The 26312-nt window shown below is 36.2% G+C and overlaps 1 protein-coding gene across 3 annotated transcripts in view; it reads left to right on the forward strand.

Annotated features, from left to right (window-relative positions):
- Nucleotides 1–25226, forward strand: part of GSTCD (glutathione S-transferase C-terminal domain containing) — a 130702-nt gene extending 105476 nt beyond the window's left edge. For all 3 annotated transcript variants that reach the window (XM_036853362.1, XM_036853364.1, XM_036853363.1), the window contains 4 exons: nt 14524–14657; nt 16562–16592; nt 19691–19760; nt 22788–25226. In XM_036853362.1, coding sequence (XP_036709257.1) covers nt 14524–14657; nt 16562–16592; nt 19691–19760; nt 22788–22924 — 372 coding nt within the window. In that variant the 3' untranslated portion in view covers nt 22925–25226. The remainder of the gene's footprint in view (nt 1–14523; nt 14658–16561; nt 16593–19690; nt 19761–22787) is intronic.
- Nucleotides 25227–26312: the final 1086 nt, after the last annotated feature.

Here is a 26312-nt window from a genome sequence, read left to right on the forward strand (position 1 = left end):
TAAACTAATGCCCATGTTACCAGTACACCAGGCAGAATGTATAAGGTAGCAAGATATTGCTGCCTATTTACTCACCTCTCAAATCACAAAATTCCCAGCCTATCAGCCATACATCTCTTTACCCTTCTGTGGCTTAAAAGTGATAAATCATTCTGGCATATTCTTGTAACTTTCAAAGTCATATAATTCACTAACACCAACTAACAATGTATATGTCTTTTGGGAAGTGATATTTTTCCCAAATATCATAGTAATGTATCCATAATGGGTGGTTTTTTTTTCATAATTACTTTGTCAAGATATATGGAAAATGAATTTAAATCACTTGGAGGATTAAACCAAAATTAGATTTACTCTCAAGAATATAATTTGTGGGCTTCCCTGGTGGTGCAGTGGTTAAGAATCTGCCTGCCAATTCAGGGGACATGGGTTCGAGCCCTGGTCCAGGAAGATCCCACATGCCATGGAGCAACTAAGCCCGTGCACCACAACTACTGAGCCTGCTCTCTAGAGCCCGTGAGCCACAACTACTGAGCCCGTGTGCCACAACTACTGAAGCCCGTGCGCCTAGAGCCCATGCTCCGCAAGGAGAAGCCACCGCAATGAGAAGCCTGCGCACCACAACGAAGAGTAGCACCGCTCGCTGCAACTAGAGAAAGCCCATGCTCAGCAACGAAGACCCAATGCAGCCAAAAATAAATAAAATAAAATAAATAAATTTATTTAAAAAAAGAATATAATTTGCCTAGGAGGATAATTGTAGTATTGTCACTAGATAAATCAAACTAAATGCACCAGTGGCTCTAACTCTTGTATTAAATAGATTCCAATGAAAATACTGTAACTAGAGAGGAAATCAGAATAACAGGTATCAGAAATGCATGAAAACTCCATTAATTCACAATTTTGTGGTATTTCAAATAGGGGTTTAGTTGGCATTTATCTTGGCTTAGTAAATGCCTTTTTCTTCTACTGTTTTTCTTTAGACATAAAAGTTAATGATGTAAACAAGATTTTAAGGGGAGAATTTTAAAGTCTTCGAACCAACTATCTTGCAGAACTTAAAACAAATCAATTATACATGAGAAGTGAAATACTAATTATTAGTCTTATCTCCATTAATACAACAACCTATATCAGGCAAAAATGAATAGATTTACTAACATTGTTAAACTAGTGTGACTTGAAATAATGGAAGAGAACAAATCTAAATATTTTCAGGTCTTTAAACAAGGTCTTCCATCACCCCCAAGGGCTGTGCCTCCCCCATGTAACCAGAATCAATGAGGTAATACAGTGTTTGTTCCAAAGAGCATTTTGTAGTTTCTGATTTACGTTGTGCTTATTTGAGAAATATATTTCTTTAGAAATACAAATGTCCAATAAGCTTATAAATAACATTCAAAATCTCTAGTAACCAGATGCATTTCAACTTGAACAACAAAGATATTCCATTCTTGCTCTTAACATTTGCAAAGATTTTTTAAATATTATTACTGTGAGGCTTTTAAAATATTATTGACTGTAAGGCTTCAGTGAAGGGGGCTTAATCATATGGGAGCTTTGAAATTTTTCATTTACATGATATTTGTAATGATTTGTTAATGACATGGAATGTTAGTTATAATGGTAAACAGAGAAAATTATATAAACATAATAGTTAAGAGTATGCATTTTAACATTGAATTTAACTTGTGCTAAAGTCTCCGCTTGTCCACTTACTAGTTGTATGGCCTCATCCTCAATCCTCAGTTTTTTCATCTATGACATGGACGTAACATATCTGGCTCATGGGATGTTGATACAATGTGCATGAAGCACTTAGCAAGTTGCCTAGCATTTAGGAAGTACTCAAAAAATTGGGCCTCTTTTTACTCTGTGCAGTGTGATCTCAACCATGTGAAAACTGCATTAAAAAGGATGAGAGGAAATTATGCTAATATGTATTTTTTTAAGGTGGCTATCTCTAGATACTATGTAATAATATTTTTCTTTATTCAAAATTTTCAGAATATTCCATATTTAACATGTTATCATTTTTATATTCACATACTGTAAGCAGTAAAAATAGAAGAAATAAATATATGTGCTTAATATTTTATGGATAGATACCTAGCTTATTTAGCCAAGAAAGGCTAATAGGACCCTAAGGATTACTATAAGGTATCTAAAAGAATTCTGAACATACAAGATACGTATATAATTATATATGTATATATAATTTCTTTTAAAACAAGTATTTGATTATCTTAGAAATACCTTTTGGTTTTGTTTTTAAATACAAAACTCGTTTCAAAATTGAGAAACATCCGAGAAGGTTTTTTTTCCTTCCAGGTTGAATGTATGCAGCTGTATGACCCTGAATTGAATATGTGTTATGGACTGAAAGTTTGTGCCCCACCTCCACCACCAAAAAATTCATGTGTTGAATTCCTCAACCCCTCATGTGATGGTATTAAGAGGTGGGACCTTTGGGAGGTAATTGGGTCATGAGGGTGGTGCTCTCTGAGTGGAATTAGTGCCCTTATAAGAAAAGAGCTTGTGCCCCCTCTTAGTTCTCCACCATGTGATGATACAGTGAGAAGACAGCCATCTGCAAACCAGGAAGGGGGTCCTCACTAGACATCAGATCTGCCAGCACCCTGATCTTGGACTTCCCAGCCTCCAGAACTAAGAAAAATGTTTGCTGTTTAAACCACCAAGTTTATGATAGTTTTTTAAGAGCAGTCCAAACTAAAACAGTATATATCAATTATCATACCCTTAAAGGGCAACTTAGAAAATTGCTTTAAAAGTGGACTTTTTAAGCCTATTTTTTTAAGAAGTCTATTATCACCTTCTCGTCTAGTGCAAGATAAATAATCTTCCTTGTTGTGAAAACTTACTTTATAAGATTTTACTTTTTAAGACCTAATTTATTATGTGTAGTAATACCTGTGCTCTCAAACAGTATGACAAAAACCTTGTTGTCAAACAGTATTACTGAAAGGGCCATGACTATGGAAAAACACACTTTGCATTAAGAAACAAAAACTGTGTCAGTGCTGAACAACTTTCCCACCGAAATGTTTTAGTCGGGTAATTTCAATAGTAACATAGAGTCATCTCAAACAGGTGATAAGGTATTGATTTCTAACAGTATTGGTGAATATTTTCTATTTATCAATATATATCAAAATCTCTAAACAGTTTATTTTTGAGTTATCTGTTTTTACTTTTTTCTATTTCACCCATAACAATTTTTAATATGATTGTTTATGATTCATCAGTGCTAAGTGCTTAATTACAAGCTCATTTCTAGTTATGTAATTAGAAGAAGCATATACAATTATAGAATGTAATTCAGTAACACTTTTGATGAATGATTTATGTAATCCTTGTTTTAAAGGGAAAGGAACTTGAGAAATTATATATTCTGCAAACACAATTTTTAAAAAATCATTAAGGCAATGAAGGACTTTCCAGGTGAAGTTGACAGATAGAGGTATTGCAACCCCCTTCTCCCCAAGAGAGATCAGACCCCCAAATAACAAAGAGAACAAGAACCAGAAAAATCATCCTCCATCTTTAATGAAACAATGTTCAAGATTCTATAACTTGAACTACAATATTTGAAGATAGAAAGCAGACTGACTGAAGAAAAAATTATTGAGTAGAGAAGAGGAAAATCAGACTTAAATGCTTGGGGAGAGGGAGGGTCAAGAGGGCTATCAGGAAGCAAGTCACTTTGTTCTCACAGAATCCCAGAAAATTTCAGGAATTCAGGATACCAGAAACCACAGAGGAAGGGTATAAGAAGGGGCTGGAATCATGTTTAATTAAAAATTTTATTTAGAGACCCAGATTCCCACCACCACCTTGTGTAGGCAAGTAACTATTTCCCCCAACTCCTGCAAGAGACCGGAAGTTTATTCTATGAGAAAAGTGTAATACAGACTCTCCAAGTATAGGGAGAGAAGGGTGAGAAGGATGTGACACCGAAAATAAGAACTAAGTGCCCTTAATTCCAGAATTCCTTCAGAAGCCAGAATCATCTCCTCAATCAGAGATTAAAAGAGTCTCTTTACAGAATCAGAACTATCCCCAGAGAAAATACGATAGCTGTAATTTTTTTTTAAAAAGCCAGCTGGCCACCTGGTCACCCAGTCACTAAGGAAGCCCACCTTCAAGCCTTTCATTCAGACTTCCGATCAACTTTTTAGTGATTCACTCTTATATGAACTGACAGCCAAGGAATATCAAAACATGGAAAACTTCCAAAATAGAAGAGACCAAAGGAACAAACACAACGAAAGGAGAAATTAGAAAAGATATTGCATTAATGAAACAGAGATAGAATGAAAAAGAAAAACCATCAGAGAACAAGAACCATCAGAGCACAAGAAAGAACTTCTAAAAACATGTTAGCCAAAATAAAAAGCAAGTAGAAAATCTAAAAGATGAAGTGTAGGACATCACCTGAAAAAAACAGGACCAAAAAAAAAAGACATAGAGATAGGAGCTGAAAGAAGCTTTTTTTTTTTTTCCTCAAATAGAGATTTAGTCCATGAATCCAATACCTCAGTATTCTCAATAATAGGAGAACCAGAAAGAGAAAACAGATAAAATGGTGGGGAGGAAAATATCAAAGAACTAATATATGACCATGTGTCAGGATGTGTTTCTCTTGACTGAAAAAGCCCACTTAAAAAATGACCTAAAGCAAGGCACATTGTTGTGGGGGGAAAAGCATAAAAAATTTTTAAAAAAGGAGAAGTGTTGTGATAAAAAAAGAAGTTCCTAACAGCTCCCAAAGAGAAAAAAACAAAAGAGGTCACATAGAGAAAATCTGGAATCAAAATGCCGTCACAATTCTCAATAGCAACATGGAAAGCTAGAAGACAGTGAAGCGATGCCTTCAAAATTCTAAAGGAAAGTTTCCAACCTAAAATTTTATGCCTGACCAATCAATCAATCATGTATGAAAGTAATAAAGAAAATGTCTCAAGAAAATGTGCATAGTTATGTAAAAGATGTGCTTCACTAAAATAAGAGAGTAGATAATAAAAAGGAATAAGTGGTATCTAATCAAGAGTGGGTGAAGAGAGTTCTTGGTATGATGGCAAAGGGAAGTCACAGGACCAGACAGAGCTAGGTAGCAGGCATAGAAAGCAGTGAGCCCATGTTTTACTAAAAGGTCAGGAGGCCCAGGAAAGATGTCTTCAGGAAAAAAAAAATGGAGCTGGCCAATTATTTGACAGTTTTCACACAGTGGAAAATTTTACCATAGAGCGTTTTATAGAACTTCTGTGCAGGGAAAGTCTTGGATGTTAAAAAAAAAAAAAAAAATTGTACGGCACAATTAGTTTTGATTTGAAAGAGCAATATACATTTATTATATAGAAAAACAGAGATGGATTTCAGGAAAGAAAACCAATGAGTTGAAAAGCATTAGCTTTGGTCACCAAATTTTCTTTCGGGGTAGAGAAGTGTGTACAGAACAAGGAGCTTTTTTTGTCATTACATGCCTTTTAGCATTATTTGAGTCATTACATGCCTTTTAGCATTATTTGAATTTTAAAGCCAATTACCTGTAACATAATTGCATGGAAGTTTTTAAAGAGGAGGAACAGGAGCACACAACTGGGACCAAGCTTGCTTCTAAGATATCTGGTTAAGAATCTTTCTTTGAGAAGCAAAGGCTCAGAGCATGATTGGGTTGGGGCAAATTTAGAGATCATTCAGTTCAACCTTCTCATTTTGTAAATATAAAAGTTGAGGCTCCACCTGGGGAAGAGGAATGTAGCAAGTTAATGTGAGAGCTGGGACTAGAATCCAGTCATTGACTTCCTGTTCACTCCCCACATCTAAAGAAAGGAGTAAATGGGAACATAGAGAATTAGAATAACTTTTGGTGTTAGAGAGATTGAATTTAAATCTTGTCTTCATCATTTGTGACCTTGGACCAGCCACTTGGCCTTTTTGTAAAATGGGGTATAACAACACCTATATGCATGGTTTGGACTAGGAAAAGGCTAATAAATGTTAAATGAATCTTTAAAAAGTAAACAAAAACCCCCAAGGACAGGATGCCTAGTAGAGTCATAAATACATCTAGCACAAGCTTAGTTTTGGGAGTGTGAATTAGGCATAGTCTTACTATTTTTCAAAATATGTCTTACATTAAAAATCAATACATACTCTTTACTGACATATATGTTCTTAGACTATATGTGTATCTTTACCAACATATATGTTCTTAGACTATATCGGTATCTTTATCAACGTATATTTTCTTAGAGAAGAATCAATCAGTTTGTCTAGAATCTTGCCTTGTTTTTTAGAAGCTGCCAGTTGAAAGACATTCTGAGAGTGAGTGATGATTAATTTTGTTTATTTACCACCACATATAGCAGAGATACGTGGATTGAGGTTTCCTGGCTGTTCGGTTATGTTTCATTGGCTTACATCATAGGGTGTGTTATAGTTAAAACTTTAATGACATATAGATTAATTGAAGTAGAAATGTGAAGGAAAGGTCCTTAATTTATAGTCCGTGGATTCTGCAGCATTTATTTGGATCAAAAATATTTACATTTACTTTGGCATATGCATTACCTTGGCCAATAGATAAGTTTACAATTCAATTTTTATCCTTTATTAGAATTCAGTGTATGTACAGAGAACCACAATACCAAATTTTGGGGGTCAGTCAGTGAAACACTTGTTTGCTATGTTGTCAGCGAACCATTGATTAAATATGGGTGTTTTTCCACCAGCACATTAACCTTTATTAGATACTCATAGTTTATGTTTTGATACTCTTTCTACAGTTGTCAGATCTATCAGTGTGTATATTAATAAATCTATCCATTGTGTATTATATTACAAACTCTCTGGGTCAGATGCTTTAAATGTAATTAGAAATTAGATTTCATACCAGTTTCTGTAGATAGGAATGGTTTAAGAAAAAAATTTAGATGTATTTCTCTTCGTCCTTTCCATTGTTTGTCACTTCCTTTATGTGTAACCAGCACATATTCCATTCCTTCTTCTCTTAAATCAGTGGTGAACCTAAGAGTGATACCCAGAAATTCTTCATTAAAAAAGATGGTCTCTAAGCTTCCTTCCAGCTCCAAGTATGTTGGTCAGAGGAGGCATAGCATGATGTAATGGAAAGCCTGTGAGCTTTGGAGTCAGACCTGGATTCAGAGTTCATCTGGAATGTTTGCTGGCTAGGTGATCTTGTCATGTTATTGCAAGAGATAATAAGAGCTATTTAAAGTATTAAAAATTTTTTTAAAAGAATTAAATGATTAAATCAAGAAAAAATCTATGTAAAGATTTTGACATCTAGCAGACACTGCATACATGCTAGTCCCCTAAGGTGTTGTAATTCCAGAAGATAGTAGGACCAATGAGATGAATAAAATGAGAGGACGTATACAGTAGTCCCCCCATATCTGTGGTTTTGCTTTCCTCTGTTTCAGTTACCTATGGTCTGTCATGGTCCGAAAATATTAAATGGAAAATTCCAAAAAGAAACAGTTCATAAGTTTGAAATTATACACTCTCCTCCAACCAGCCCAGGACATGAATCATCCCTTTGTCCAGGGTTTCCGTGCTGTATACACTCTCCCCCTACCAGCCACCACCCCCATCCCCAGTATAGGAACAAGCATAGTACAGTTGATTGACCCTTGAACTACATGGGTTTGAACTGCATGGGTCCACTTATTTTTTTCAGTAAATACTACTGTACTACATGAGCTGTGGTTGGTTGAATCCACAGGTGCAGAACCATGGATAAGGAGGGCCAACTCTAAAGTTTTACTCAGATTTTTGGCTGTGTGGGGCGGGGGTGTTGGGGGAGATGTCAAAGACCCCAAACTCCGCATTGGTTAAGGGTCAATATAGAGTTTGGTACTATCCCTGGTTTCAGGCATCCACTGGGCGTCTTAGAACATATCCCCTGTGGCTAAGGGGGGACTACTGTATTTGTATAGAGTAGTTATCTAGGATGGAAGACTCCAAACTGTCTGAGTTGGGGTCCTTAATTTGTTGTGTCACTTGGAACAAGTTACTTGACCTCTCTGGGCTTCAATTTCCTCATCTTAAAACAGTACCTACTTTAAGATATTTGTACACCCATGTTCATAGCAGCAGTATTCGCAATAGCTGAGGTGGAAGCAACCCAAATGTCCATGGATGGATGAATAGATAAACAAAATGTGGTACATATATATACAGTTGTCCCTTGGTATCCATGGGGGGTTGGTTTCAGGACCCCCTCATATACCAAAGTCCGAGGATGCTCAAGTGCCTTATAAAAAATGGCATAGTATCTGCATATAACCTACACACATTCTTTCATATATTGATACCTTAATCTCTAGATTACTTATAATACCTAATAGAATGTAAATGTTATGTAAATAGTTGTATGTACAATGTAAATGCTATGTAAATAGTGGCTGGTGCATGGCAAATTGAAGTTTTGCTTTTTTGGAACTTTCTGGAATTTTTTTTTTAATATTTTCAGTTTGAGATTGACTGATCTGCAGATGTGGGACCTGCAGATATGAAGGGATGAGTGTATACAATGGAATATTATTAAGAAGTCCTATCAAATGCTACAACATGGATGAGACTTGAGGACATTATACCAAATGAAACAAGCCAGTCACAAAAAGACAAATACTGTATGATTCCATTATATGAAGTATCTAAGGTGGTCACATTCATAGAAACAGAAAGTAGAATAGTGGTTACCAGGGGCTGGAGGGAGGGAGAAAAGGGAAGTTGTTGCTCAACAGGTATAGAGTTTCAGTTTTGCAAGATGAAAAAATTCTGAAGGTCTGTTTCACAACGATGTGAATATACTTAACACTATTGGGCTGTACACTTATAATGGTTAAGATGGTAAGTTTTATGTTCTCTTTTTTTACCACAATAAAATAGGTAGAAAAAAATATATATATATAGTACCTACTTCATAGTGTTGTGCATTAAACAAGTAAATACATGTAAAGCACTTAGAATAAGCACTTAGCATTACTCAGGAATATTAAATTTATAATTATTATTATCATTATTATCAGTATCACTCCATGTTTCATGAACATGCTTTCTACTGTTTGCCTCTGTGCTTCTTGCTCCTTTGCTTTTGGAATTCCTTTCTATCCTACAAGGCCCTCCTCAAACACCACCTCCTCCAGTTCACCATCCCTGATTTTTCCCCATCTGAATATCCCACTCCCTCCTTTGATGTTTCTATTTGTACTTTTTTAATGGCACTTAATGCATTCTGTCTTGTATGATACAGGTTTGGGTACTACTTGGATGCTGTTGGTGTGTAGTGTTTTACTCTTCTTTGTATCCCCTGTGAGTCACACATGTTAGCACATGAAATAACCAGAACTTTGTGAGTTGCTTAAACCTATACCATTTGCACATGAGTTAATTAATGTATTACATGATTTGGATTAAGTTGTCACTGTTGACAGAGCATCGAAAAGGGATCATATTTTTGACCTTTGTATTCCAAGCCACTACCATAATACTGATACATAGGAAATGCCCAGTGATTGCTGAATGAATTAATGAATGAACCGATTAATGAATCAATGAATTGTGCAGTTTCTAGAACTATTAATAATTATAGACCTTTAAAGATCAATAAGAAAGAATAACAAATTCCTCAACAAAATCACTCAACTTCATGTTGCTGCAGAAGCTCTCCATGCCACTTGTCTCATGATTTTTTTTTTTAGTGTATTTATTTTACTAAGGATTTAAATAAGATACAAAAATGGAAATGGTTGATGTGAATCTTAAGGCTTAATATCTATAGGTTTTCATCTGCATTCATTTTCTATTTCTGCTGTAGCAAATTACCACAAATTTGGCAGCTTAAAAATAACCTATATTATCTCAACATATAACAAGTGTTATCTTAAAATAACATATTTCTGTCGGTCAGAAATCCAGGTGGACTCAACTAGTTTGTCTGCACCAGGTGTCATTAGGTCAAAATCAGCTGTTGACTTGGTTCGGCTCTTATCTGAAGTCTCTGAGGGAGTGGTCCCAGGACCATTCAAGTTGTTGGTAGAATTCAGCTCCACGCAGTTATAGGACTAAGGTTCCTGTTCCCTTGCTGAGTCAGAGGGGAGTCGTTCTCAGGTTCTACAGCTACCCACACTCCCTGTCTCATGGCCTCCTTCACCATGAAAGCCAGCAATGGTGGGTCAAGTCCTTCTGTCTGACTTTTCTGTTTCGTCTCTTGTTTCCTGCCTGAGAAAGTTCTTTACTTTTAAGGCCTCACATAATTAGATTAAGCCCACCCATGTAATCCAAAATAATCTTGTTATTTTAAGGTCCTTAATCTTAATTACATCTGCAAAAAATTCTTGCTGTGTTGACTGGATTCCGGGGATTAGGATGCATCTTTAGGAGGTCATTCTGCCTACCATACCATCCCTGTCTCTTTTTTTTTTGCAATTTATTTGTTTACATAACCATGTCATTTGTCCTTTAGAGTTTCCTGCAGTGTGGATTTTGCTGATTTCATCCCCCTGGTGTTGTTTCACGTACTACCCTGTTCCCTGTATTGCCTAGAGATTGCTACTTAGGTCTAGACTGTAGCGACATAATCGGATCCAGGTTCACTTTTGGGATAAGACTACATCACAGGTGGTGGTGTGTTCTATCAGTAGGCCCATGTCTGGTTGTCTCTTGTGTAATGTGAGCAGCATTCATGGTCATTGCCCCAGCTCATTACTTCAATAAGGATTGCAAATTGCTGACATTCTATTTTAATATTCTGCCTTCATTTACTTTCCTTTATCAACTATTTGGTTACACTGAGGTACAGTTCACATAGGAAAGGCCAGAGAAAACTTTATTATTTTTCTATAGTTTCCAGTTTTCAAAGTGAATTGGTTATCTGCCAGAAGTGACCAGTTAGGCTTTTTTTTTTTTAGTATAATTATTATTGACTCGCCAATTTAATATTTGAAATGCTTCAATCCATTGATGTTACAGTTCTCATTCATGCTTAGATATTCCCATTGACTCCTGAGTGTTTTTGACAAGGCTTCAATGGTATCTGATAGCATCCATGCTTTCAGTATAACAAGATGTTCCAGCTCATCTTGTATATTTCCTGCCTCATGTCTGACATCAGCTATGTCTCCATGGAGCTCAAAATTCTTTTAAGAGCAGATGCTGTTATTTACCACAGTCTAGGTACTAGGGATGGTCATTGCTACTGGTTTGGTCTTTGTTTCTAGGCTTTTCAGTGATCTGAACTAGGCAATACCTTTTATTTATTTATTTATTTATTTTTTAAACAAAATCTTCATGGGTTCATACTGATACTTCCAACTTAAATTCAGCACTATGGGATTTTAACCTAACCTCACTTGTCTATCCTTATATTTTCTTCTATGCTAAAAAAAATTCTGTTTCCTAATGACATAGCATGTTTCTTACTTGTTTTATCTCATAATATGCACATTAGAGTTCTAAAACAACAAACAGTAACAATGATTACTGAAAATAGTTTTGAGAATTTTTTTTTTTGAGAATTTTTAAACATTATTTTTTATACAATAGCATCTTCCATAGCCATGTATATTCTTCATTCCTTTTTATAGCTGCAGAGTAGTACTCCATTACATTTATTCTACCAGTGCTCTGTCAGTGGGAAATTGGCTTGTTTCCATTTTGTTGTTATTTCAAATATTGCCTCAACGAATAAATCTTTTTATATGTTTGTCAGTGTGTCCACTGGATAGATTTTATTACAAGTGAAAGCACAAATTACACGTAATTTTGCTGAATATTGTTAAGTTCTTCCTCCAAAGGGTTGTGACATTTTTGTATTCCCACCAGCAATGTATGATGGTGTCTCTTTCCTCACAGTCTGGCTGATAGACTGTTATCAAATTTTAGGATTTTTTGCCACAGTAACAGGTGATCATTAGATAATTATCTTACTATAATTTCAATAATTATTTCTCTTATTTTGAACAATATTGAACAACTTTGGTTTATGGCCTATTTGCATATTATTGTCCATGAATTGTCCAAATCTTTTGCCCATTTTACTGTGAGATTATTAGGCTTTTTCTTTATATTTAAAAGCCTGTTATATATTAGGGATATTAACCCTTTGCACTATAAATTGCAAATCTTTTTCTCTATCATTTGTCTTTTTACATATAATTTTTGGTTTTTGTCATTTGAAAGGGTTTTGTTTTTTTTTTTTTTTCATTTTTACTTTGACGTACTTATTAACCTTACCCCTTATTATGTGTGGACTTTCAGACATAGTTAGGAAATTATTTCCCACTCCCCTAGGTTATGGAGAAATTTACTCATGTCCTTTTATTTGTTAATTTGTTCTTGCATGTTAAATCTCTAACCCATTTGAAATTTATGTGTGGTGAGAGGAAAGGATCTAATTTTATTTTTTATAGAGCTATCAGGTTAACCCAACGTCACTTATTAAAAAGTCCATCTTGTCCCCAGTGGTTTGAAGTGCCACCTTTGTTGCATGTTAAATTTTTGTATTCATATGGTTCCATTGATCTATATCTCTCATCATTATTTACCTGTTTTTTTCTGACCTGCGTTTGATGGCATGGAAATTAGGAGCACGTGATGCAATAAAACCTTTTAGACCTAATAAAATCCATCATGTAAATAGTTCTTAGAATTAGTTGTTTTGTTTAAATGAGGGAAATAAACTCACTCTTCAGCATGTAGCAAAAGGAATGTGAACCTAAGTAAAGAGAGATTTATAAAAATAAATTGTCGAAACTTTTCTTTAAGAGGGTTTCATGGGGAAGCAGCCTGATATGATTAACACTTGAGGTCAGGCTCTGGGTCAGGATCCCACCCTTCAGGAGCTGCTATGTTGTGAGCATGTTCTTCATTTCCCCGAGCTTTAGTTTCCTCACTTCTCAGATGGAGATAATAAAATCTTTCAGGGCTGTTGTGAGCACAGAAGGATCTGCGTACCGTCACCCAGCATAGCTGCCAACACATAAAGGGCACTAGGTGAGTGATGGTTCTCTTCTCTCTCCCTCCAGGGAAAAATGCATCTATAATTTTTACTATGAGGTTTTCTCCAGCTACTCATGAAAATAAGAACTAGCCCGATTTTTACCCTGCAAAGCTGGTTAAATAAAGGGGCAGATGAGAAATCAAGATTCTTTCATTCTCCAGTCGTTGGTGCTGCCTTCACTGGACAGCAGCCTGCCTAGGCTCTTTTTTCACAGTGAGACAGGAAAGGTGGTTGACAGCAGCCATAGGGATTGTTGACTTCTATGGAGGTGATGGAAGCCTGGTAGGAGGGGAGAATTCAGGAGCAGGGTTGAGAGCAGAGAGCTTGCTTTTCTCTTCTCGGTACAACTTTGTTTTTGGTTTTCCAGTTCAAAAGGTGAATCTGACTTATACTTAACATCCAGAAATTTCCAGAAAATCTCTTTGTCTTTACCCTAAAAGCGCCTCCTTACCCTGAAGTTGAGAGATTTGTGTCTAGAAAGAACAATTATTAACCAATACAATTTGCCTCTGTTCAGAATGAAATGGAGATCTGAGCATTTTTCCGACGAAATGCTTCATCTTTCAAGATCCCTACATCTGATTTTCTTTCAGTGTTCTAGTTTTCCTTATTTAGCCTAATAATTTTCACAATTGTCTACTTTAGATTGTAAAACAGTATAGATATATTTAAGGCATTTGTTCCAAAAACATGTTTTAAAATCATTTTAAAGTTATTTTTCTTTTCATGAATTATTGATGCGCTAATCATGACTTCGATCCGTAATGTTTTTCCTTTTTAAATAAACCCATTAAAAATATTTCATACAGTTCATCATTCAGTGTTAAGAACTGTAATTATATGAATATGAACAGGCGCTACATAAATATGATTTGATCAGTTTTAGACAACACTGATTAGAGTCTATTCAGATAGCATTTGAAATACTGTTTTCAAATACACTTCTATTTAATCTTTGCAACAGCTTTGTCAGTATTATTAACCATAGTTTATGGTTGAGGAGACTGAGGCCCAAAGAAGTTCAATTTTAAGCAGCCCAGGATCACACAGCCAGTTGCAGTTCTGGACTAGAAATTCTGATTCCATTGTAGAGTTCTTGCCGCAGTGCTACAGCTGAACTAAATTTCCAATCAGCAAGAGCATTAGTTTAGACATGCATACATATTGAATTCTCCATATTTAACATGACATAAGATTTTCCACTGAATGAATCCTGTGCTTCATTACAAATGTTCCATTTGTAATCTTTCAACCTCTTGCTTAATTTTCTTAATTAATATGGATAGTTAATTAGTCCTTTGGTATGTCCAAATGAGAACTATTTAAACTACTATGAAATAATATTCTGGTAACTTGAAACCTCTTAAGGAACAGTCCTCACAAAAGGTTTTTTTTTTTTTTTTTTTAATGGCACAAGGTAGCACTGTTGGTTAAAAAAGAACTTAGTGCTGAGGTCTGGTTTTGTTTTCCAGGTGGCGTTGCATGCTTGTGGAGTGGCAACAGACATGGTGATTGAGCACTGCATCAAAACACGGGCTTCCTTTGTCACGTGCCCTTGCTGTTATGGTTTCATTCAGAACACCTCAAAGTTTAATTTTCCAAAAAGGTGAAATCTTGTATTCTGCCAAAGGCACCAATATGGGTATTAAATCGGTACATAAAACTCATTTGGTATAAAGTTGCAAGGAGGTTTCAGTTTTGAGCTCATTTCCTTTTTCCACAATGGCAAGTGTTGTTTATAAGCTGTATAAGGAAGAGAGGATCTCCTCCATGTCTGCCCTTGATTTTTTCTCCTAAATCCAGCTCTTGCTGAAATTCAGAAGCGAGTGTATCCAGGAGTCAGCTGACTGGAAGTCCGCCAGCTTCAGCACTTCTCTGTGTGCTTCTAAATGGAAATCATCACCTATGAGAGGCAGTAGGGGTAGTGGTTAAGTGCTTAGGACCTGGAAGTATTCCACCTGGATGCAAGTATTGACTCCTCATGCTTTTGTAAATTGTTTCACCTGAGGCAATCTACTCAAACTCTTTGCCTACATTTTCTCATCTACAAGAGGGGGATTATAATAGTAACTACCTCAAGGTTTGTATGAGAATTGAATGATATATATGTAAATCACTTAGAAGTGGCACAGAGTGAGCACTCCATAAATGTGAGCTGTTGCTAACTACAGTAGTAACAGTAGTAGTTTTAAATTCTGCCCGCGGGTGGTGGTGGTGAACCTGCAAGCTCAGTGGCCATTTTTACAGTCCTCCTTATCCCACATAGAAAAGGGAGACATTTTAATTCTCACCACTTTCACTCAACCTAGTGGAGGGCCATTCTTGGTGTTTATGACATCTCACTCTGACTTATAGTTACGGAGAATCCAGCTGATCATTTTAATTATAGGAGAGATTAAATATGGAAAGTCTATCCTATCATGTGTCAAAAAAGACTTCTTGATCATTTTCATCATTGCTTTTAAGAAACCTTTGAAATTTCCATTTGAATTTGTACTTAAGAGTTTCTAAGTAATTTAAAATAAAGTAAAAATAATAGCCTTCTTTTTCTTTATTTCATTATTTTGTTCTTTCCTACAACTTGCAACTGTTGAGAGAAAAACAAAGGATCTATGGAAAAGCAAAAGATAAAATATAATTTGAGGGTTATTGAATACTTGAAATTTTATTTTATTCTAAATCTATACAGATAAAAAGTGTAGTTTACAACCCATCAAGAAATTTGTAAGTCTAGCACTATAAAGATTCTTAAGAATGGTAATTTGAGTTGTTCAGCCTGCAATCTCACTTAACTGATTTTAAAGTCTCAATTTAGGGACTGTCAGCTTTTTCACATCTCTGTAGATTTACTGACATTTGCCCCCTTTGTCATTAGAGGACCACTCCCAGGTCACTATCCCTTTGCCCTCATCACCCTAGGGCCAGGTGCCAGACAACTAAGGACAGCCCCTGTGCTGCAGAACCTGCTGACATTGTTCACTCCGGCCAGTCCTAAGCTTGATCACTCTGCCCTGCCATTCCTTCCCATGGAATACGTAACAAAGGCTATAGACCATGTTTTACCCCACTGATCAACCGGGTGCTTCCCCACGTGACCCTGTATGACATGGCTTGCCCCCTCTTCTTGGGAACTGTGAATAACGAACTTTCTTTTCAGTGGCAGTCCTCTCCTGATTTGTCGGCCTCACCACACCTGAATAACGATAAAACCTACATTTTAAAGTGCCTGAATCTGTGTGCACCCATGTGGGGAAGAGAAAAAAGTTACACTTCTCTAATAGTGTAAACAATCTTTGAAAGAAATTCTTTAAAATTAATTACATACCGATGGTATACTTTTGTCTTTTTATAAAGATATTTCAAACTGGCATAGTTTTTAGTTCAGGACAGTATTATATACTCTTCAGATAAAATACATATTTTTGTTAATAATTTAAATTCTTCAAGACTATTTCTACTCTTAATCTTTGGTATTTAAAATGAGTAATTCCTTTCTGTTTTCTATTTCAGTGAACAATTCAAGAAAACTTTATCATACAAGGTAACTTTAAAAAGATCTAGATGTTTTCCTCATATACTTTTTTTTTTAATTTATTTATTTTATTTTTGACTGCGTTGGGTCTTTGTTATTGCACGCGGGCTTTCTCTAGTTGTGGCGACCGGGGGCTACTCTTCGTTGTGGTGCGCAGGCTTCTCATTGCGGTGGCTTCTCTTGTTGCGGAGCACAGGCTCTAGGTGCACGTGCTTCAGTAGTTGTGGCTCGCGGGCTCTAGAGCATAGGCTCAGTAGTTGTGGCGCATGGGCTCAGTTGCTCCGCGGCATGTGGGATCTTCCCGGCCCAGGGCTCGAACCCGTGTCCCCTGCATTAGCAGGCAGATTCTTAACCACTGTGCCACCAGGGAAGCCCCCCTCATATACTTTTTATTCCTTCTTTGTTTTCCCTCTCAAATTTGTAATGGAGTATATAATCTATAGTTATACTTGAATTACTCGTGAACATCTAATATGGATTTTTTTTCTTGTTGGCAAATCAAGATTAATCTTCAAGTAGTTGACAAGATGTGTGAAAGGTCTGAGAGTTTACCCGACTCACAAGCTAACAAGTTAGCCTGCCACAGTTTCATGGATGCTGGCAGAAGATAGGAAACTCCTGAGTCAGAGACAAAGGATAGAATTGCTCACAGCAGTAGGAGTAGCCAGCCTATCATCATTTTTACACTGACTCTCCGAGGCCCAGTTCCCACAGGACAGCACAAACAGGGCCAGCTGACACCTACATGTATACAGTGAGTTGCATTATAGGGGAGGAAACCTGAGTTTAGGAAACTCAAATGTTTTAAGATGTAGTCTTTAAGTAAGCATGCCTCCCCTTTTCTCTAGAGGGAGACACTGTATAGTTTCCAAGGCTATTCACTATACAAATGTCTTTGAAAAGATAATCTGGAACAGAGGCGAATTTTTCTGTAAAAGGTAAGATAGTAAATATTTTAGGCTTTGCTAGCCACTTGCAAATCTCCCACATACTCTACATTGTCCTTGTCATTGTTTTTATTGGTTTACAGCCCTTTAAAAATGTAAAAGCCATTCTTAACTTTCAAGCCATACAAAAGCAGTTCATAGGCTAGATTTGGACAATGGGCCGTAATAGTTTACCAGCCCCTGGTCTGGAACAAAGACAGTGCCTCTGCTCACAAGATGTGAAGAAACACAAGAGACCCACAGAGAATTGTCTTCCAGCGGTAGTCACAACATTACATAGTTTTGAGTCACCAGTCTGAGCAAAAAGTAAATAAACAAAAACCAAAAACTAGACCTTTGTTTTTAATCCCTCCTTGAGTGATGCTAGGTAAAGCAAACTCTAAGAGGGTATATGGGAAAAACCTAGGGCAGTGAGGAGGTAGGGTGCCACAGCCTCACTGGCTGGGGAAAAAATGTAAACTTTCTAGAGTTGGGAGAGATGGGACACCCAGGCTCTTTCAGAGAGCATAAAACTCCCTGGTACCTCCGTTCATCTTTCTCTCCTCTTTCTCCCACACCCCCAGAGCTGCTTGGCTACCCGCCCTTTGAGTGTCTTAGGTGTAAATGCTCTACAGAGAAGTCTTAACCTCTCGGGTGCTATTGCAAGGTGGTATCTCAGTATCTCTTAACCATGGTGGGTGGAGTGGCAAGCAGAACTAAATGGACCTAGTGCCCAGATATCTTGAGAGTCACTTTGGAGGTATTTTTCTCCATAGTTCAATTTAGGCAGCAAGCCTTTACTGAGTACCTACTATGTGCCTTCCCCTTTCAGAATTTAACTTCTACTGGGGAGAACACTTACACAACTAATTCCAATAAAATATGATGAGACTTATCAGGACAAGGGAAACAAACCTCATCTGAGGTTGTGATTGCCTTGACATTACCTTTACTTAAAGTGAACCTTAACTTACAAACATGAGGACAAAGAGCATGCTTTTCTTCAAATTACATCATTCTAAATTCTTCGGCCTCTTTATGCCAGTTCACGGGAGCTTAATAAATGTTATTCATTTGAATCATTTTATTAGTATCCTACCCATTGCCACTAAATTTTATAGTGACCATTAAAGAAGTTGTTTTTTTTTTTTAGAGTTGAGACAAAAGTAACCCTTCTAAAAGAACCAACATCACACAATCACTTATTTAATAAGGTAATCAGAATAACCTTATTTAAAAGTTGAGACAAAAATAACCCTTCAAAAAGAACCAACATTGCAAATCACTTATTTAATAAGGTAATCATGATAACCTTATAAAAAAATGTAGGCCTCAAATTGAATGTACAAAAGACCAAGGAGACAAATGATTGATCTGAGTTCCACACCGTTTGCTAAGCTGACAGGCGAGATCATTTACACACTTGGAAACTGCAGCTGTTCTGAATGAACAGTTGTCATGGGAGCATTGCAGTCATCTCAACTCTGAGTGATCACTCACCTTGGGCTGCTTGCAGATCTAAGAGTGCAGTGCAGACTCATCACCTCTCTGTCCCTTTAAAGCCTTGTTCTTTGCATTAATCTAATCTTTCCTAAAATTGTAATGCACCTCCTGCAGCCTTCTGGAGTGGGAGGAGGGAGTGGGCCAGCCTCCTCTCCTCTGAAGGGACGGAGTGAATGGAAGGGTCCAGCCAAGCAGAAGAGGAGCCAGCACCCTGCTGGGAATGTGGGAGAACTGCGGAGCCCACAGTAGTGATCTTCTGTAGTACTTCCCTTCCTTCTCCTAGTGGAGGCAGAGCCACTTAGAATGTCTTCTTGGAGCCATGTTCCTGAGACTCAAATTTTATTCAAAGGAAAATATAAGTGACTTTTAGGTCTTTTAGTTTAACACATTATAACCACAAAATTGTAAGCATATTTTGGCTAAAAGCAGCTGGTTAAAGAGCCCTGAGGACCTTCCATGCATCTGTTCTTAAGAACTATATCTGAAGAACAGTCTACTTGAAGGGAGAAAAAGTTATTGAGTACCATTTTCTGAAAATGTGCTTCTTTCAAAAATACTATTTGTGTAGCACTTTGTGCAGTTAAACAATGTAGAGTTCCAGAAAAAGGAGTTAGTTTTTTGTTTTTTAATTTTGAAGCAGATTTAAATAAAGCTACAGTCTATTGCTTTTTCTTTTAGGAACACATGATTCTATGCAGATTTGCAGATCAGACAGCTGTCCAGCTTCCACCCCAACGAAGGCTCATAGGTATGTGTTTTCACAGAGCAGCTGTTGAGTAGATTATGTACAAGATGCCTAGGAATCAATGGACCAACTCTATACAGGAAAATAGGGAACCTCTATTTTGTCCATTTATCAACAAGGCACTAAAGTTTGTTTTTCCCAGAAAAAAAAAATCTGTCTTGAAAAGGGCTCTAACTATAACAATATTTTGTCCCATTTTTGTCAACATTAATACTTTCAAATGTATTTTCAATGTTTGTACATTAAGTAGAATTATTACGTTAAATCTCTTATTGTTACAAAGAAACTGAAGAATCTATCAAAAGCCATAGAAGAAAATACTAAAGATGGAAAAATCAGCTATGCATGCCAAAATTGATATATTATAAAATGTATAAACAAGGATGATAATGTTTTCTTTTCAGAAAAAAGTATACTTGTATATTATTAATCATAGACCAATTTATTTGACATTTGTAATATTAAACATTACCTAACTTAGAAGAAAAATAGCATTGCAAGTTTAAGTAATGAATTTATCCAAGACTTTGCTTTAGAAAAAGTAATCACATTTGGAAGGATAATAGCAGCTAACAGCTATTGCACATTTAAGCTCTGAGCTAAATCTCCTCCACCCATGATCTCAATAAATTCTTATAAAAATAATTATGGAGTATTTGCTGTTGTTTACATTTTACGGATGGGAGAGCTTGCCCAGGATCCTTCAGCTGGTGGATGGTGAAGCCACACTGTAAACCCTAATTATTTGATTCCAGACATAAAGCTCCATTTTTGCAATGACCCCCAGTGATAGAGTCACATCACTGGAAAGTCAGGTTCCAAAATTAGGGCTTAACATGATTGAATAAAGTCAAAACTAATCTTAAAAATTATTCAGAAAAGCCCCGCATTGGAGACCATCATGATATAGTGGAAAACAGATTGCTGTTTCTTTGGCTCAGCACCAGGTGTAGTAATTAGCTTGCATTCAGGGACCATGTTGTATGAGAAATAGTTACCTTTAAACTGTAAACTCAAGGTCAGCATAGCAAGATAATCACAGTTGGAGAGGCATTTGAGACCTGAGTCTGAAGGAACAAGTGATTTCCTTCTTTTTCTACACCCTGGAGCATAAACATACGGAAGAAGCTTGCTCTTTCCTGCATGCGTCCTCTTTCATTCTCTTTCCCTCTTCCTCCTCTTTTTCCCATTCCCAACATTTTGAGTAGTTGAACACACAGTTGAATCTAGATAGAGAGAGAGGTATAATTTACATATGTTTGTGTGTGTGTGTGTATATCAAGTTACATTTGCTACAACTCCACTAGAGTCAATGAAGGCATAATTGGTGTGATGGATGGGGGTGTATATGTTGATGTTTTAGGCATCAAACCAGAAAGGAGTGGCTGGGAGGGAAATTGCTAGAGTGGAGGAGGAGGAGCATTTGGCAAGATCGCTGGCATGAAGTGAGGGAAAGTCAGGTTCAAAGTCACAGACTCCATGAAATGTCTACATCTATTCTTTGAATCATACTTTTGTTCTGTGAACATTTTAGGAAGCTTCCCAGACCCCGAAAGGTAGACTACCAACAACTGACTTTCAGTTGTGAAGACACTTCTTCAACATGTAAAAACATGAGACTCTTCTACATAATGCAAAAGGAAAAATTAACTGGACTGGGGTCAAAGGCAAGGGTAAATGAGCTGCAGTGTAAACCCAGGGTGGATACTGAAGGAATGTAGAGCATCCCATTCTGACAGAGAATGTTTCATTTTAAATTGAAAGGTAGGTAGGGTGGAGGGGGGGACATTTACAGATGTCTTAAAGGAGGAACAATATTTTAAGGAAAAAAAGAATGTCAGCCATGCAGCTGTTGATGAAGAGGGGGCCATTTAGCCTAAATAGAATCCTAGACATCTCTTTTTATATCGTTTCTATCGCAGTTCATCCTTTTTGGCATGGGGCCTTTTAGGGGAAATGTACCACATATTTTAAATCTGAATCTTTCGTTGTCAATTTCTTACCTACTGATTTCACCTTCCACTGTTTTTCTGGGAGGATTCATCTGTCTTCCACAGAAGAACTTTCCTATTTCAGTTACGTCTTTACTTTTAAAGCTGTTTTAGCTTAGCAATTTCTGCTGTCATTCAAATAAATCATTTTAAAATAATGTATAGGAATTATTATAATTATTGAGGAAAAAATGGAACGAATGAAGTTCTGCATAGTCAGTAACCTTTTTCCAAGAAGATGAAAAAGTTTATATATTGAATTTAAAGAAATTGAAAGTGTAAAAGTAAACCTTAGCTTTGAATATATTCAACCCCAAATCAGTTTTTTTTCCTTAGCTACTTTGAAATAGAAGTTTGCATTTGCCAAAGGACACAAAATAACTGCTTTGCTTGCCAGTCAAGTTTCCTCTTTTGTTTTCCAAGATTAGAAAGAAAATTGAATTACCGCTATTTCATAAGGGTACAGGAGCTCTATTAAATTAAGATTATATTACACTCAACATTACACATCCACCTGAAATAATCAGCACACAATTGAGAATTTTCTCAAATATTTTCTATTATTTCTTCATTGTCCTAAAAACTCCATGTGCAAAATGTAATATGTCTTTCAGGTATCCCTTTGTCTGGATGTTATTTTAGACATTCTTAAAGACAGATTTATTTTTTTTTTTTTACAATATTGCAGATAATGTATTTTCATAGGGCATGAAGAGGAAAGGTGTTAAAATGGATTTTTAACCAAAGTGGGAAATGGAATCTGTAGTTTTTATTTGAGATTTATTTATAAATACATTTTAAAAGGTTAACATTCTTTAAATTACTAGCAGAAACAAATCTGTGAAATGTCATATATTTGTAATTGTCTTCTGTCCATACTGATCAAGAACTAAATCGAAAGAGACGGAACAGGACTTGGGGGCAAACATCATTCTGCATCTTACTCGTAGATTTTGTCGTTGTATAGAGTCCCTTAAACAAATTGAAGCTGCACTGTTAGCTGAAGGGTGTCTCATGATACCATTTTACTGTATTTCAGGAAAACAGTGCATGTTCCTGGTGGATCTGGATCGAGCAAGAGCTGCAGAAGAATGTGGCTACTCCATCCAAGTGATATCCATGGAGCCAGAGAGCTGCTCTCCCAAAAATAACATGATCGTGGGAGTCCCCATTTAGCATGAGATATTCCACGTTTGATGTTTTGCCATCCGTCTCTGTGATGAAAGCCCAGTGGCATTCAGGAGGGTCTTGGCATAACTAGGAAACAGCATTAGCCATCTTGAACCTATTGTGCTCAGGAAAGAACACAGCAGGAAAGTCTTGGAGGAAGGCTGCCTGCAAAGCATCACAGATGCTCTTGTAATTGTGATTAAAGGACTGCTGGTTTTCATAGTGAGAATCCCCTGAAGCCTCAGCTGCCAGCAGAGTGATACTCACGAGAGGAGTTTCCATTACTGGAATAACGATTTCTTTCTCAGTTCGCAGCTTTTCTGATCTTGCCAGTGTGGGGTTCAGTTCAAAAGAATGTACTTGCAGCCTTAAAATCATTTCGAGATTCAAGTGGAGACCAAAACTAGACTCAGTGGGGTTTGTTGGTTTGTTTGTTTGTTTGTTTTTTATATTTTTAGCAATTGTACTTTTTAAATAATTTTTTCAAAAATCTAGTCAGATAGTTACAGTATGCTTATATTTTTAAGCCGGGGTGAGTTGGACTTAGGTATCATTTCATATACTCCTTTTAAAGATATTTCTCATAAATTACCAAATAAGACCATTGCTGGTTCAAACATTTTATATGAAGATATTAAATAATTTCAGTAAATTTCCCATTACAGGAACATGTAATTTGGACTTAAATTCTAACTAATCAGTAAATACATTGATTTATTAATTCAAGTCAATAAATAATTGTCGCAGATCCATTATTTTCAAAATCCTGACCTAGATTTGTCTAAGGATACAAAGATGAGCTGCAACAGACACAGTGCCTTGCCTGTAAAAGTAAATCATGTACAAGAGAAAGGTTCATGAATTAGTTAAGTTCTTTACATCATAATATAATGTATGGTCACAGGATTTGTTTTTCAGATACCAATCATTTTTTATTTTTATTTTTTTTTTTGGTAAAACGTACTGAGTATAAATTGCAGGTGGAAGGAGTTGAGTATGGAAGCTTATTTGAGTAGTTCTCTCCACCCAAATTGTCCTTATTCCACCAGCCAAAGTTTTTAAAACCAGATGGCAGGTCTTTTCTCACATGCTGCTAATTATCTTTTACGTGTCCTGGGTTATTCCACTTGAGATAAGATTTATTTCATCAATTTTGATGTTTTCAGCCCCCCGTATGACACATATCATGAGAAGAAAGGGCTTTAATAAATAACTCTTTCATCACTGTGGATTAAAATACAGGAATAATTTATAAAGGGGACGGGGGTTTGAACTCTTGCTTTCTGGGATAAAATTAAAGAAAAGAATTAAGCATCCGCCCTGAGTATCTTAGTCATTTGCACCTATGCACACACCATGCTCTTTTATCCAGGGCTTTCTTTTTCAATTGAGGAAAAATTTACAGCCAATAAAATAGCAGATTTTAAGTGTTCAGTTTGAGAAGTTTTGACAACCGTATATACTCATGCAACCACCACCAGAAATAAGATATAGAATATTTCTGTCAGTCCAGAAAATTCTCTCATGTGCTTTCAGTTCAATTTCCCCCACCCCAAAGGCAACCACTCTCTGATTTCTATCACCCTACATTTGTTTTGCCTATTTTTGTCCTTCACATAAGTGAAGTCATTTAGTATATAGTCTTTTGTGTCGGGCTTCTTTTGCTCAACATGGTATTTTTTGAGAAATATCCACTTCATTGTGTGTATCAATGCTTTCTTCTTATTCCTAAGTAGTATTTCGTTATATAAATATATCAAAATGTGTTTATCCATTCTCCTATTGGTATTTATTTGGATTGTTTTCACTTTGAGGATATTATGAATAAGGTCTATGAATATGCTTGTATAAGTCTTTTTGTAGACATATATTTTCATTTCTCTTGGATAAATACCCAGTAGTAGAACTGCTGGGTCATTGAAGAAGTGAATGTCAGTTGCCAAACAATTTTCCAAAGTTGTTGTACCATGTTATGTTCCCACCAGCAACGTATAAAGGGTCTAGTTCTCTACATCCTCACCAACATTTGATGTTGTCAGTTTTTTAAAGTTTTACCATTCTGGTGGATGTGAAATGGTATCTCATTGTGGTTTTAATTTTCATTTCTCTGATGACTAGTACGTTAAGCATCATTTATAAAGTGTCTACTCAAGTCTTTTGCTCATTTTTAAAATTAGGTAATTTGGGGTTTTTTATTGTTGATTATATATCCTGGATATGAGTCCATTGTCATATAAATGTATTGAGACTATTTTTCCCAGTCTGTGGCTTGCTTACTCATTTTTATAATGAACGTTTCAATTTTTAATAAGCCTAATTTATATTTTTCTTTTATGGTTAATATTTTCTGTGTCCTCTCTTATAAATCTTTACCTACCCTAAGATTATAAAAATTCTTCCTATGTTCTTATAGAAACTTTATGGTTCTAGCTTTTTACATTTAGGTCTATGATTCATCTCAAATCAATATTCACTTACAGAGGTAGGTTTTGAGGAATATACAGTTGTTTCAGTGCCATTTGCTTAAAAAACTTTCCTCTCCTCATTGAATTGACTTTCAACTGAATTCTCAGTTGAAAATCGATAGATGTATAGGTATGAGTCTATTTCTGAATTCTCTGGTCTGTTCCATTAATCTGTTTGATTATTGGAGCTTTATAGTAAGTCTTGAAATTAGGTAGTTTGTCTTCCAATTTCACTTTTTATTTTGCAGATTATTTTGGCTGTTCTAAATCCATTGTTTTTCCATATAAATTTTTTAATTGGCTTATCAATTTCTTTTAAAAACAAAAAGGCTGCTGAGAGTTTTGGTATTGCCTGGAATCTTTAGATCAATTTAGGGAAAATGGACACATTAACAATATTGAGTCTTACAATCCATGAACATAATGTACCTTTCCATGCATTTAGATCTCCTTTAATTAATCTCAGCAATATTTTGTAATTTTCAGTGTAGATGTCTTTAGATGTCTTATTTATTATTATTTGATAGTTCTGAGGCTGTTACCTTGAGTTTCTGCATGCTGTTCCCACTACCCAGAATAGCCTCTTTTACCCCTCCCACTAACATAATCTCATTCATCCTTCTGTTCTTAAACTCAGCCTCCTGAGGGACGCCTTTCCTAACTTCCCTGGAGTTAGGTACCTGTTATAGAATGTGCACCATCCAGAGGAGTCTTCTCCATCCTCCCCAAGTGACTCAAAGCACCCCTTCCCCACCCACAAAAAAAAAGCCCATATGATGAACATGGAGAATAAAAAAGGAAGTGATCCCACTGTTCTCCCACCCTTGTTCTCAGGCATGGAATTCTTCAGCTGTGATGGCTGTGGCCAGTCCTAGACATGGGTATTAACAATTGCTCTTGGGTCATGATTTTTTCTGCGTAAATGCTTG

Source organism: Balaenoptera musculus, chromosome 5 (genome assembly GCF_009873245.2).
Source record: "Balaenoptera musculus isolate JJ_BM4_2016_0621 chromosome 5, mBalMus1.pri.v3, whole genome shotgun sequence".
NCBI lineage: Eukaryota > Metazoa > Chordata > Mammalia > Artiodactyla > Balaenopteridae > Balaenoptera > Balaenoptera musculus.